The sequence below is a fragment of the Lepeophtheirus salmonis genome, chromosome 12 (genome assembly GCF_016086655.4).
Source record: "Lepeophtheirus salmonis chromosome 12, UVic_Lsal_1.4, whole genome shotgun sequence".
Lineage (NCBI taxonomy): Eukaryota > Metazoa > Arthropoda > Copepoda > Siphonostomatoida > Caligidae > Lepeophtheirus > Lepeophtheirus salmonis.
This window is the reverse complement of record NC_052142.2, coordinates 3,142,845-3,157,542: the sequence shown is the minus strand read 5'-3', so window position 1 is coordinate 3,157,542 and position 14,698 is coordinate 3,142,845. Positions and strand designations below refer to the sequence as shown.

At 30.7% G+C, this 14,698-nt stretch overlaps 1 protein-coding gene across 19 annotated transcripts in view; it reads left to right on the top strand.

The window, feature by feature from the left end:
• Positions 1-14,698, top strand: part of LOC121126843 (protein gooseberry-neuro-like) — a 29,349-nt gene that overhangs the window by 9,064 nt on the left and 5,587 nt on the right. For 2 of the 19 annotated variants that reach the window (XM_071891873.1, XM_071891872.1), the window contains exons 4-7: positions 5,622-5,721; positions 5,770-8,614; positions 8,676-8,741; positions 10,267-14,437. In XM_071891873.1, the coding sequence (XP_071747974.1) occupies positions 5,622-5,721; positions 5,770-6,024 (355 nt within the window). In that variant the 3' untranslated portion in view covers positions 6,025-8,614; positions 8,676-8,741; positions 10,267-14,437. The remainder of the gene's footprint in view (positions 1-5,621; positions 5,722-5,769; positions 8,615-8,675; positions 8,742-10,266; positions 14,438-14,698) is intronic. The other 17 variants (XM_071891889.1, XM_071891880.1, XM_071891883.1 and 14 more) reach the window with 17 other exon arrangements.

Genomic DNA, 14,698 nt, shown 5'->3' with positions numbered 1-14,698 from the left:
ATCGGAAAACCTAGTAATTTAACATTATTGTAGTAATTTCCTGATATAAATTTTTATAAACAAGAAAAAAGAACAACAATAAAATTGTAGATTTTAATGAAGGCTTTAAGTTTTTGCCTGTAATTTATGTTTGGATCAAAAGTGCTCTTTTAACATTTTGTATTTCCAACCCTTAACTTATGTTAATTAACCTTAATCAGCAGTGAGTAAAATTCACTTTTAACCAATTAAATATGTTATGGAACGATTTCTGGTATAATTCACGATATGAGCTTAAAGGAAACAGCAAAGGGGGCATTCCCGAACCACGTGCAACTTAGGTGGGAGGAGATTGTAAACCTTAAAAACTTATATATCTTCGTGGGGAAGAGAAGGGGCCAAATTAAAACAACATTGACCTTAATAATATACCTAGATGTTATGAAAGACGTAATAGAGAAAATTTTAAAAAAATAGAAGGGCGTCAACAATATTGTATACAGTGCTCGGAATATCTATTGTCGAAATGGTGTCCCCTAAATCGGCTTTGGATGTGGGAAACGACCGAAATGATAAGTCATCGTACGCTCAGATAACGAAGAAGGATCCAAATACTTTTAAGAGAAATAATAATTTGGAATGGAGAAGAATACAGATTGATACGCCGGCGAGAGAAGGAATTGAGCAAGTGAGTAAAGGCATTTTTGTTTTTGAATTCAGACACCGAAAAAAAGGGAAGGAAGAAGAGTATATGACATTACTATGAATATGGAGATAATATCTCAAATCCTCATCGAGATAGGTATTGAGTCAGAAGATATGATATCATATTCTAAATTTTGGAGTTATAGAGAAATAGCAATTGAAGAAAAAAAATATCAAAGATACAATTGAAAAGATTGATGAAAAGGGAAACTGCTTCAAGATTTAGTAATGATTGACAAGAGGAAGAATGAAAGACAGGTGGTGTCTGGAGTGAAAAATTATGAGCTTATTCAATCTGGGACAGGATTCAAGAAAAATACTTTTATGATTCCGAATGCAGCTAGGATCACAAACCCAGAAGAGGTCAAAGCAATGGCTGACTATTTAAGTGAAGAGGTGGATACATATTATCAAACACCGAGACTTAAAGAGTATGAAGAGGAATTTGCAACAAAATGTTTAAAAGAACCTGTTAGATCGATGAATATAATTGAAAAAATTGAAAATATGATCGATATTCCTCAATTTCTACCAATTGGAGGGAGATATGTGAAAGTAGAAAGTAGTTTAATTGAAAAGTAACGCTCCTATTGTAAAGAAATCGGCCATAAGTTTATTGAATGCAAGGGTAAAACAAGATGGACTTCCTATCGTTTCCCCTGAAGAATACTTAAAAAACCTCAAAAAGATTTATAAGACAAAGGAGAAAAAATGGTACCTATCCCTAGAGAGGAGACAATTATCAACATCAAGCATTGCAGAGGAAGAACTTGAAGATATAAGAGAAGAGTCTCTATTACCTGGTTATAAATGTGTGCACTTCTAAAACTGAACACTCTTAAATTTTAAAAAGTAGTTCAATAATTATGTAATTTTTAAAGTGGTCGACGAATTAATTTATTCAATATGAAAGATAAGAGTCTTAGACACATGTCTATTAAATATGACCGCCCATGTTCTCCACTACCAACTCCAGGCTGGAGCGGAACTTGTTGCATAACTTGGCGATGAAGCACTGGTCGAGGTTGGCTCAGGCATTCTTGAGGGCAGACTTCAGCTGGACCTTGGACTTGTATTGGACTCCCGATAGCATCCCCTTTAAATGTACAAACAATACAAAACAATTGGAAGAGGTTTTTGTTTCATCACCCATTGAAAAATCTTTTATTCAAGTGGAATCTGTCACAACGAAAGATGTAATAGGTTCATGAGAGGAAGTTGAGGAACATTGTGAAGATTAATAATGAGGACAGAACGAGAGTTGGATCTCTCGTTGAGGAGGTAGGTCGGAATAAAATGCAGGATAATAGAAAAATTTCAAACCAAGGCAAATGATTGAGAGATGACTGGCAAATTGTCTTAAGACACAACCAAAAAATTTCCCAATAAAAAAAAGACTGATGGCTTGCACAAAAGAATATTGACAAGTCCTGCAAGCGAAGAACCCAAGGGAAAGAGGAAGAAAAATAATAGAGAAGTATAAAAACATCAAAAGATTTTCCGGTCTGTTAATTGAAATTTAATATGACGAATACAAATAAGAATATTATGAGTAACAATGCTCTGCAAAAATACAAAACCTCTATCATATCAAGAAATTATAACCTATTGAATAAAAAAAATCCAATTTTAGAATTTTCTCTCAAAATGTACGATCTATTAAAACCTATGAAAGAAGACACGATTATATTGACTACCTTGTATCTAGAAGTGAAGACATTTTTTATATTCAAGACTATAAAATCGATGAAGAAAATCATAGTTGTAGAGAAAACTGTACAAAATGTGACCCTAAGGAATTAATTATTTATCGGAACTATTTAGACAACAAAAGATGGATGTTGATCAGAAAATGGCCTGGAATGCAAACTAAAAGACTACAATGAAAACAAGATTGGGAAGTTATTGTAGGTAACACTTATGGACCATATGAAGATAGAGCGGAATTCTATGAAAAAATTTGTAAAGAATTTTCAGAACTAGACTATAAAAATCTAGTGTTGGCTGGTGATCTAAATCTGTTCTTTGGCAAACCAATGGATTCATGTATTTACGAAGGGCAATATAACTTAAAATCTAGGAAAGTTTTGGAACTGATGATAGAAGATCTAGGAATAGTTGACGCAGTTAAATTTTGGAATGGAGACAGTTTTATCGATACATAGTCGACTAAATCGATGAAAAGTCGCAAAGATTTCTTACTTATAAATTCGGAGATGACAAAGAGATTAAAACATATTGAGACAGTTAATAACGGCAGATCAGACCATAAAGCTCTTGTAATAGAGATTCCTCTGTCTCATAAGAGAAAAAAATGGATAATGCCCAAAAAGATTTTAAAAAATCAAAGGTTCATCGATTGGGCGGCCTCTAAACATTTGGACCAAGTTATTGATAAACTAAAGACTAATGGAAAAAATACAAATAAAATTCTTGGCGTACTTTTTAATGGAATTAAGAGAATTGTGATAGAGGAAATTCGTGATGAAAAAAACGAAACATATCACAAGATAAGACAAATAAAGCTTCAATCGAATGAGTCTTATATTCAACAGATTTAAACAGGCACAAATATTAATGCTTGAATATGAAAGACTTTCTTTTAAATAATACTTGAAACACCTTAGAGAGTTGAATGAGGATGCATACTTTGTTGAAAAATATGTGTTTGTCTTTGAGAAAAACAGAAATCAACAAGCTCAGAATATTCCTGGGAAAATCAAATTACTAGAAGGAAAGGAGTTCTACACAGACATTTTATTTGGAAAACGGCATGGTTAACGAAAGAAACTGGTTAAAGAACAAAACCATATTTTTCAGAATTTTACTTTAATTCGTAAATCAGGAAGCATTTTAAAGAAGATAAATCACCAAGCTTTAGTGGAATTACTTCTACATTTAATCTGAAACGAGGAATTATTACCTTAACGCCAAAATCTGACAGTAAAGCAGTCGATCCAAGAAGTTTCTATGCGATAACCCTATTGGAGGTCTTGCACAAAATAATTTCATGTACCATAATGCAAAAGATGGGGCCCACTTATCAAAAATGAGTCCAGAAGAGCAATGTATAAACGTCATATTTACGATATTACGCAAATGGGGGATATAGTACAATAATAACAGTTGATTTACACAAGGCCTTTGATACAATAAGTCAAAGGATAGTTTTAAGACAAATTTAAAAGCAACATTAGCGATGACATATATAACATCATAAGAACCTTTATTTCAAATAGAGCCTCCTTTTTCAGCCTAGATGGCGTCTTCTCTAACCAATGTTACAAACATAGTGCGTAGAAACCTACAAACTCATATAAACTGTCTTTTAAATGTGGTGAAATCGTCATGCAACTTCATATTTATACGTCGTGTGAAATGACGAAAGACTTAATGCATCTTACGTCTAAGATACTTGCGAAATTAAAATTAAGGAAAAGGGCATTGACTTTTTTTTCGGACCTATGGAAGGAGGCAGGGAAGCAGCCGTAGCAAGAAACTTATTACATTTATTAAAAAATCTATAAAGATGAAACCAAGTGGCCACCTCCTAACTTAGCAAAGTATCAAGACTGTCATGAGCTTTGGAGCAAGAAGCGGATGAAACGGTTAAACGAGCAAAGTTACATTAGTGTCGCACATGCCCAGTTATAACAACAGCAGCAGCAATCATCATCTAACCCACCAAATTCATAATCCAGCCCAGCACCCAATTCAGAGATTTAATTGAATTATGTAGTTATGAAAGAAATATGGTGTTTACTTTTTTTTCTGTCTTCCATCTTAGTTCTCATTCAATACCTGAAAAGCTTTGTATGTAATAAAGTAATAATTAATAGTTATTCATAAATTAGTTGCGGAGAATTAATTACTAAAACTCTTGATGGTGATATAAATTAGTATTCATTGGCACCATTGTTTCCCCTCTCAATTTCTGGTGATAAATTTGTTTCGCTGTTTCAAACTTTTTTTAATGATGTTGATGATGGAAAAACCTCTTGGTCCAAAGTAGAAAAAATCTTCGTGTCTCATCATATTTTTTACACATTACGTGTAAATAATTATGAATATGTGTGTAAAAATAATTTAATACGAACAATAGAAGCTTTATGCTTAAATTTGTTTAATTGTATGCTCTATAAATATTCTAAATCCAAAAACTCAAGAAAAAAAAAAAAAAAAGATTAATAAAATGGATGGATGCACGAGGCCATTGGAGCAGCTGAAATGTCGCCTGGCTTTTTACCTCATATCAATTGGATATTTTAATGAAGGAATAGGGCTTCTACCTGAAAACTCAATTTTACAAAGCATCTTAAAAAACAGTAATTTGGTTAAAAAAATTCCATAAGAAGCACAGAATTATCACAACGAGGAAGTGTAACACCTCTTTCATTGTTTAAAGATATTAATCATTCATCATTTGGTTTTTTTTTTCTTTGGTTATACTAAAAATATTTTTTATAAATATGGGTCAAACATTTGGATGAATAATAATAATAATACAATAGAAGAAAAATCCATCATTATCGCTTTTGGAGCATAGTGTAAGGGACACCCTTGTGCATTTTATTTACTATTATACATATAAATTAGTTAGTAAAAGAACCATGTGAGTCAACATATTCGGAGTTGGTGCTAAATGTTAAGGGAAAAAAGAACATTGTGTTTTATAAATTATCCCAAAGAATTAAATGACTGTATTTATCAATTTTTAGTTGAATTTGGAAATATTTAGGATTATTTTCATTCCATTAGTTACCATTTTTTTTAAACGTTTAATTAAAAAAAGATATTTTTCTACTAACTTTTCAGAGCTAAAAATATTTCTGAAGCTCTAATAAATGATTATACAACGGCATATTTTTACATCAATTATATTTTAATACATATCTTTATATAAAAATACTATATCTATAAATAGATGTTCATATCAGTTCTAGCCAAGACCCCACTCCCCTGTCACAGTCAAATTTAGGATCATCTTCATTGCAAAACCATGGAACATATCCATCAACGTCATCATTGACATCACAGGTAATTAATATTATGTTTATAATAAAATTGACACTAACACAACTTTAGATTCAATATTTCAACAATGAAGTGGATCAAAGTTCTTCATTGAACAACAATGAATTTAACTTTTCAAAATCATGCACTCCACCTTTAGAAAATGCGTTTTGCTCATCCACAGTTCCATTAATTTTTAATACTTCCTCGACATTTGATCAAGAACGACATTATTATGCTGGAAATACAGAAGACTGGTTTTCTTCACCCAATAGAAACGTTCCACTTACTGGACACACATTTACAAGCATGTATGGATGGTATTGAATGATTCATGATTTTGATTTTATAAGCATCTTATATCCATGTGGGGAGAAAAAATATTGTGAAATTTCAATAATTATTGTTGAATTTCATGGGTAAATTGGCAAAAATTGTTTTCTTATATTTTTAATCATATCTTTCTATTGTGAAGAATGTATGTATATTGAAATAGGAACTATAATATATTTAAAGGTAATTTAGTAGATTATTATCTTGCTTATAATCAACAAGTAATTTTGATCAAAAAAAGACAAAATTACACATTTTTATACTTCAAATCTATGTAGTTGAATTTCAATCATTGCAATATATTTGTTGAAAGTACTGTAGGGCGTGAGATGTAAACAAAATGATTCAAAATAATCTATGATCTGGGGCTTTATGTTATAGTTTAACAATACTGAATACATATTACTTATATATATTTGTATGCCTGCCTTTTCTCGTTTCCTTCATGGAATCCAAAACGGTCGCACAGATAAGTCCTCTGAGTGCATTAAGATGCTGTTTTTGACCGAAAATGAAATAAAAAGTAAACTTTCCTTTCTCTTTTTCTTTATATATCTCCCTCTTCTCTTCTCCCTCTTTCTCTTTTTACATCCTCATCTCTGTCTATTTTCTTCTATTTCCTTCTTTTGTTTGTATTCCTCTCTATTCAGCCCTGCAATATGGACACCCTCTGCTGTTAATAAACATGATATATTTAGACGACAATAATATCTCGACGGGTGATTTTGATGCAAACATTTTGCCCTCCAGCATTTTTAACGCTGGTAATTTTGCCTCGAGGAGATTTTTGTGCTTGACTTATTTGCTGCCTTTTTATTCTTTTATAATACCAGTTTGAACTTTATTGTTGTATCATATTAATTATATAGTTAGGAGAAAAAGAAAAACGGACAATTGTGATGAAATAATTAAATAATAATAATATAGAAGTGTACTGTTTATACCTTATCAGGACGAACAAGTAAGGAATCTTGGATGATGAGTCTATTTCAAAAGGAATCATTTACTTTTGAGATGTTAATGAATCATAGTGGTTGTTTTAGTTGAGGCTTGAAGAAATATAATTTTTTTATCCACTATACAGGGGTGCGGTGAAAAAATTTATACAAATCGTATTTGCCAAATAAATCAAGGTTTTTCTGAATTTTGTGAAGTTGTTGCAGGCAAATGCTAAAAATAAACAAAAGAAACTAGATCTTATTAAGTGCCTGAGAAGCCAAGAAAATTTCATATGAATGTAACCAACGAATTTCGGTCCGTGCACTTTTGGACGCTGGCTAGAAACCTACGGACATTGTAAAGTAGTTATGGATCTCCAAGCCAACCGTCTATGTGGTTATAAAGTCAGAAACGGGGGAAAGGAATCTTGGATCGGGTAGAAAAATGAAATGGAATCTGTAAGAAGTCAAGGAGGCTGCCCAGGTGAATTGAATGTTATAGACACCATTGAAAATTGACAGCAAAATCTTGAATTTCTAGCTCTTGGAAGCCTTTCATCAAAGGTAATTTGTCATTTTTACCGAAAACTATTACAAATCTTGAAACAGAAGGAAAACTCAACTATGGCTCCATTAATTTATACTTTTTGAAACCGAAAAAAAGTATAACATTATCTGAAAAAAAGGGAAAATATTTCAGAGAAAATTAACTTATTTCATTCACAAAATATTATCTTCCATGTATGCAAAAAGTTAGACTAGGCTTGTACCCCTTTTTCATTCAATCGTTCATTTATTAAAAACTTTCCCTTCACCGTTCATTTTTAAATTATTTATTTATTCATTTAGTATTTATCAGTATAAAAAGGGAAACCTACCACCAAAGATAATAATTATAATTATACGCATAATAAGGAACGATATACGTAGTAATCCTCAAGAAAATAATTCAAAATTGACCCTTATAGACAATAAGAAAGTGAAAGTAAAAAGGAACACCGTTCATCGTTCTTTTTTTTCCCCCTGTTTGTCGTTCATTTGTTCAAAATATGAATGAAAAGCTTGAGCACTTTTCGCTTTTCCATTTCATGTACAAACCTGGGTGGGAAGTCAAATTAGTGGTGGTGATGATGAGATGCATCCGTCAAACAAGACTTTTGTAGATCTTGGCAACTTCAAATTTACTCCAACTATTAATACAGACTTTGATTGGTCTTTAGGTATGTTTAAAACTACAATTACAGATCGAACGGATAAATTAACCGAAGAAAATCTTCTAAAATCTTGATTTATCGATATATTATGAAGCAAAATTTATCAATAAATTATGGTAAATATAAAACAACACTAATTACTTTAAATTATCCCTATAAAATTGTATTTTTCTTTAATTACAAAGTGCTCATTTTTGATATTTGCATTGCTCATTTTTCAAAAATTTCGAGCTCTTATTTTATCATTTTGGTTAAAATAATTCTCAAAATTCTAAGTCTACACGGTTACAATTGTGTGCAGTTAGGTTCAATATTTCCATTCAACTTATTTCGCCTTAACAAAAAAAGTCTGTTTTTACTATAAACAGGATTAAGCAACTTGTTTTCTTGGATTCATCTCACATGACAGTCATCTCCCATTGTATATATATCGTAATATTTATATTAATATTTTATACTTCGATATTATTGCTGATTTTCTCATTCTTTCTAGACATGGGATCAACTTCTCTCTCAACTTCGGAATTCCTTTCACTTATCAGCAAAGAATATTAAGAGGGTAAACTAATTTATACTAGCACTACCTATGATAGTCGGTAAAATTATCATACTGGACAATCTCTTAATTAATGATCAGAAATCTCATTTTATATTTTCTGGATTTACTCTCTAACTCCCAAAAAGCAAATACTCCCCTCTTGAAACTCTTTCTCTTTCAATCATGCTCAATCAAGAGCGTGGTCTAGTAAACTATGATTGGATAATTGTTTATTAGTAAAAACAAAAGTTCTTAAGAAAAATGTATTTTCCTTACTTTGTCGTCGTGGAGTACGACTTTTTGATCTCTTAATACCTACTATTTACTGTTTTATATTTTCCGTATTTGCATTTTTATGATTTATCTACGATCTATCATTAGATAATTCATTTTATTTCAGAATATTTCGGGCTCTTTCAACGAGACAAAAGAAATATTCAACGTTTGATAGGGATTATTTGATAGAATTATTAAGTGTTAAGGAAAGTATCAAAAATTTTCTATGGACTTTATTTTCAAGAACTGACAATGTATCAATGGATATTCGACTTGCACTTGGAGCTTAAGTATTCTTCCAGCGTCTCCGACTATAAGATACACAAGATCTACGACTGGAGAATGATCTATTTTTTTATTTATCAATGTTTGTATGATGCAGTTTATTGTACATTACAACTAGACTAACTCTTTACTCACTCTGTCGTCTAGGGTTAGTAGTGTAGAAGTTCGACTTGTTTAGATAATATTAATTATTCATCATGGTACCTTGTATTCTTTTTCTTTCTTTTTTTTCTTTTCGCATAAAGGAAGGATCATTTTTACTCTGTTAAAATAAAGATATTTAAATTTTAACATATACATGTTGAACTAGTCTATATCTAGTCAAACGTCCTCCTCCAGGCACTAAAATTCTGATTGAATAAAATAAGAGCCTGAATGTAATATATGTTAATATAATAAAGTAAAATATGAGGTATTAACAGAATATTAATATGATACTAAACAATAATAATAAAAATTAATTATATTAAAAATAAAATACAAAAACATTTGAGTAAATGGAGAAACAAATTTTGAATTTAAAAGTGTTTTTCATTTGCTTGGATCGATCTTTATTAATTAAAGACTTCTATGTTCTCTAAGAAGTAGGACAAAAGAAGAAATCCGAAATACTTTATCCTCCAAAAGAGTTGATTTAATTCCAACATATGGTGGGAGGATGACCGAATGAAAATTTATCTATAGAAAAATATCAAACCAAGCTAAGCCTAATGCGAGAATAGAGTTAACTCCTTTCTTGCTTAGGAATCTATCCATTCATATATAATAATGAATATATTCAAGGGTTGAAACTATGATGAGATCAGTTTACTTCCAGATAGAGATAAAATGCTCTGGATAAGAAATACAAAATATAGATATATTAATTGGGTACTACAACAATATGAAATTATAACCATAAGACTGAATATCTAACAATTCGAAATTTAAATTTATTTTTAAATTGAGAATTGTTAAGGCTTAAGATATTTCTTTTTCATTTAAGAGTGGAATAGGTGGACTTCTACGTTCTCCAAGATTTATGACAAAAGGCAAATAGAGGAAATCGAAGGAAGATACATCCTCCATCTCAAGAGATGCTCTTATTTGGAACTCCGTATTCTACGGGCGAAAACCTGAGGCAAATTAATCCTAGGAAAAATACCAGGCTTCATAAGAGAGGAGAGTCGACACCTTCCTAGGGAAGAAGATTCCAGGATAGCAACAATCAAGATATCCATTCACGATGATTTGGGAATTTCAAATGTAATTAGTAATAACATTATTTGAATTAGTACGAAGTGCAGTATTATATCTACATTGGGATATCAATTATTATTATTTATTATGGAGTATGACGTCATTATTGTTACATTGAAATAGTTAAAATTATTAAGATAGTGTTACATATGTGCTAGTACATCTCCATAATAAATAGGATTTCTCTAAAAATTCAAAATCGAATCAAAATCCTTGGATATGCATATTTCAATGACATCTAGTTTTACGAGCCTTTCCAATTCTTGTTTTACCAGAGGTGGAGTGGAATTGATATCCTCCTTGGATTCATTATTCTGTAAGGCTCCATATTTGATTCCATTTCAATTTCGTATTCTCCTTCCAACCTCCCAAGTCCATGGAACATAGATTTTAATTCTGGAGAACTAATCGTATCTGTAGTCACTTACTGAATAAAATTGACCACTAGTAAGGCACTACTGACCTCTCTTCCAATTAATAAAGAACCAAAAGAAAGGACATATATTTCTTTCTGAATCCTCCTGTCTTTTTTGTTAATATCTCCTGTTCAAACACAAATCACAGGTAACTTGTGACGATCATAAATATTTTTGGGTATTATAAACTTAGAGACGCCCATAAACGAAACGAAAAGAAGAAAAATAACAAATGAAAATACATACATAATAAGTAATATACTGAATCTAAATAGTAACAACATATACCACAAACGCATTGTGTAAGGAAGTCTATTTTCTTCCGTCTTCTAATTAATTTCTTAACAAACAAGCTCGTTCTTCATTAATGTTTAGTAGATCCTTTGAGTCCCACATCTTCTTCCATTTCCCAGAAACGGCATGCGTGTTCGTCAATCCCTGAGTCTTGTTCAATATGAATAACGCCTCATATCTCATGATATTATAATTTATAATGGAGAATTAAGATATTAGCACGTCTTCGAATCGAACTGTTACAATGATTGTATCTCTTTCTTTTACCTTAAAATATATTATATTAGTGATAGGTATTATATCAGTTTAAAAGATTTTTGCCATTTTTTCTAATTTTCACATTTTCTTTTTCCTTTTATTTTGAAATTCTTCCACCTTACATCAAATAAGGGAAGAATCAATTTTGCTAAGGGAGGCAACCTGTTAACAGAACCACAGTTGTATATAATGTACTCACAAGCAACAGTGCTAATCTCAATCTTAAGTTCCATAATCTTTCTAAGCCTGTTCATCGAATCCTTTTTTATTTCTTCTTATCCTCAGATCCTTTATTTAACATCTCTCTTTTAAATGATATAAGTATTCTACTCAATTTTGAAAACTCCCTTTCAAAATTATCAGGGTATCCAAAATAATCAAATATTTATCTTTAGCAATTTCGGAAGATAATTGATTAAAATAACTATCTAATCTTTGATATTATGTCATTACTAAGAATTCTGATTCTTGCTTGATCTAAATTACCTGACTCTAAGGTTTCTTCTAAGTCAGAATTAATAGGAGTAAAACTATCCGTAATCTTATTTTTAGATGATAAATTGCATTAAACAAAACATTAATATATATCTGTATACGGCAAACACCAAATTGGAAAAAAACAAGTATAAGGTTTTTAAGGCAACAACTAAACTTAAATTTAACAAATTTAATATATAAACATCATTTAAATAATAATGTAACAAAAAATATAAAGGCTGCATTGAATTGTTCCGTAAAATTTCAAAAAGTATTTAATAAGATTCCAGGGATTACTTTTACTAGGGAACCTTGTCATATTTGCTTTCAAAGATATCCGGTTCGAAGGACCAAATGTTAGAGCACCTTTGCTTGTCTTACTTCCTTTCTTTACCGTTTGGGGTGCATATTGATTATTTAATATAACTTGACGGTAATTATTTCTTTAGTATAATATATTATATTTATTTTTCTAGTATTACATAGGAGTGCTATTAGACATTAATTAAAATCTATTGCTAATGCAAGAGGAGATAATACCTATAAATGTTCCTCCAATCACAACCCAGTGCTATCATACATATAAATATATACAAATACAATTTTTTCATTCTTTAGGAGAGAAAGTATCATAATGATTAATCATATTTAAATCACTAATAAAATAAGTAACCTGTAGGTTGTAACTAAAAACTTGGTGTTTATAGCTTATGTATGTTAATAATGTAGAAGGGGCCATCACAAAAATTTTTAAATGCGGATTAAGTAATTCTGCAACATGATTTTTTTTAAATAATTATTCAGTGAATTTTTATTATTGAATAAATTATTTTTATTTAGTCCGTTTGTCTATGTAATGATATATCTTAAATATCGCATATATATATATATATATATGTAGTTTTGGGGTCAAATTAGTAGTATTACCTTGTGTCAACGTCTCATCCGTCGAAATGACATGGAAAACAAATATTATGGGTGATTTTTAACCAAAATATATTTTTAAAGAGACCAATTTTGGAACATTTCATTTTCTGCGTTCAATAAATGTTTTTTTAACAAACCTGAACTTTTTAAGGGCGGACACACAATTTCAATTCCATAACCTAGGGATATTTTTAACATATTCCTTAAAGCCGTTTGTGTGTCCTAGTGTCTGATTGGACAAAACGGTATTGAATAGGAGGTTCCCTTCGAATCTAAGCCAATCAAATATCTCTGGTATATATTGTAACAGAATTAGTTTAAATTTTGGTATTCTGGGCTAGTAAATTTTTTGCAGGCTAAAAAAAAAAATGACTATCCCTATTGGCTAGTGGCTAATTTGAATGACTATTGAGCCTTGCTTAAGGATTCCAAATACATCACTCTCCTGCAAATTAATCAACTTCGTGAGTTACAACTACATTATTTTGTTATTAATATTCTGCCTTCGAATTTTTTTCCCCAATAGAATGTATATTTTTTGACTACCGAGTCTTTCTAGTTGATTTGAATAATGGAAATGCTCATCAGTACAAGGGAAGAACCAGAAAATGTTAAAAGTGAGGGATGTTTCCAATATAGTTAACCTTCCTTCCTGAATGGAGAGGCTGATTATCGTAAATCTTTTAGAAAATTAATTTAATTTATTTTTGTTAATTACATTGGTACTTTTGATGCAAAAGTGGCATATTTTAATGTACATAAATATCTTATGATATTTCATATTGGCCTTATACTGAAAATAACGACAACGTAGAAAAATGTGCAATGTCAGTGTTTCAATAGGAGCTGATGTTTTAGTTAGTGATTTAAAATTTGCAAAATGTCAAAATATTTAATAATTGTTAGAAAAGTATTTGTTTGCTTATTACATAATGTGAATTAATATTTATTAAACATTTTGAAAAATCTTGCAAATGTTAGCAATTTTGTTGAAATAGATTATATATCTATAGATTCCGTTCTATAAAAATTATATCTTTATTATTTCAAAATTACATGGCATTATTATTGAATTTATTAATAGATATTCAACTAAGGTAACGAATAGAATAGAATTATGAGTTTTTTTTGGGTCCTTAATTACTTTATTTATTACAAGAGGTAGTCTTTTTATGCCCCGGAGTAATTAAGCGTCGGATACAGGAATTTTTTGCTTTAATAATATAGAAGACAGCTCCTTCAGAATCCTCAGTGTTACTCTACGTTTTACACGAAAACACACACACGTGATTTTTCGATAGTTATATCTATCTTCTCCTCACAGACGGAGATTTGTGGGGATCTATCTCTTTTTCGGATAGGAAATTCGAGCAAGAAGAATGGTTTCTAGAGGAGATAAAAGTGCACATGAATATGCCTAAAGGCATAACTTATGCTCAAATTATTAGCAAATTTACCACTACCATCTTTGAAGATTATTATTGTATACCTACGGATATGAAATCAGGAAAGCCGTAGGCACTTTTTCAGGATTTCTATTGCAGGGTGAGTAGTTTCAATACAGTTCAAAATATCATTTATATTATTAGGGCCCCAATTCCTTAGTATCTCCTTAGATAATTGAATTTTGACGTCCGTGTTTCTTTGAAGTGATCCACTCGCCTCCCTTATCTGCCCATATATCTTCTCGATCTTTGCTTTAGTTACCAAGTTTTCCCATGGAATTTGATAAGTGATTATACAATAAGATCGTCTTACTGGCTACATATAAAGAATTTCTACAGGGAAAATTGACTTTAAATGAGC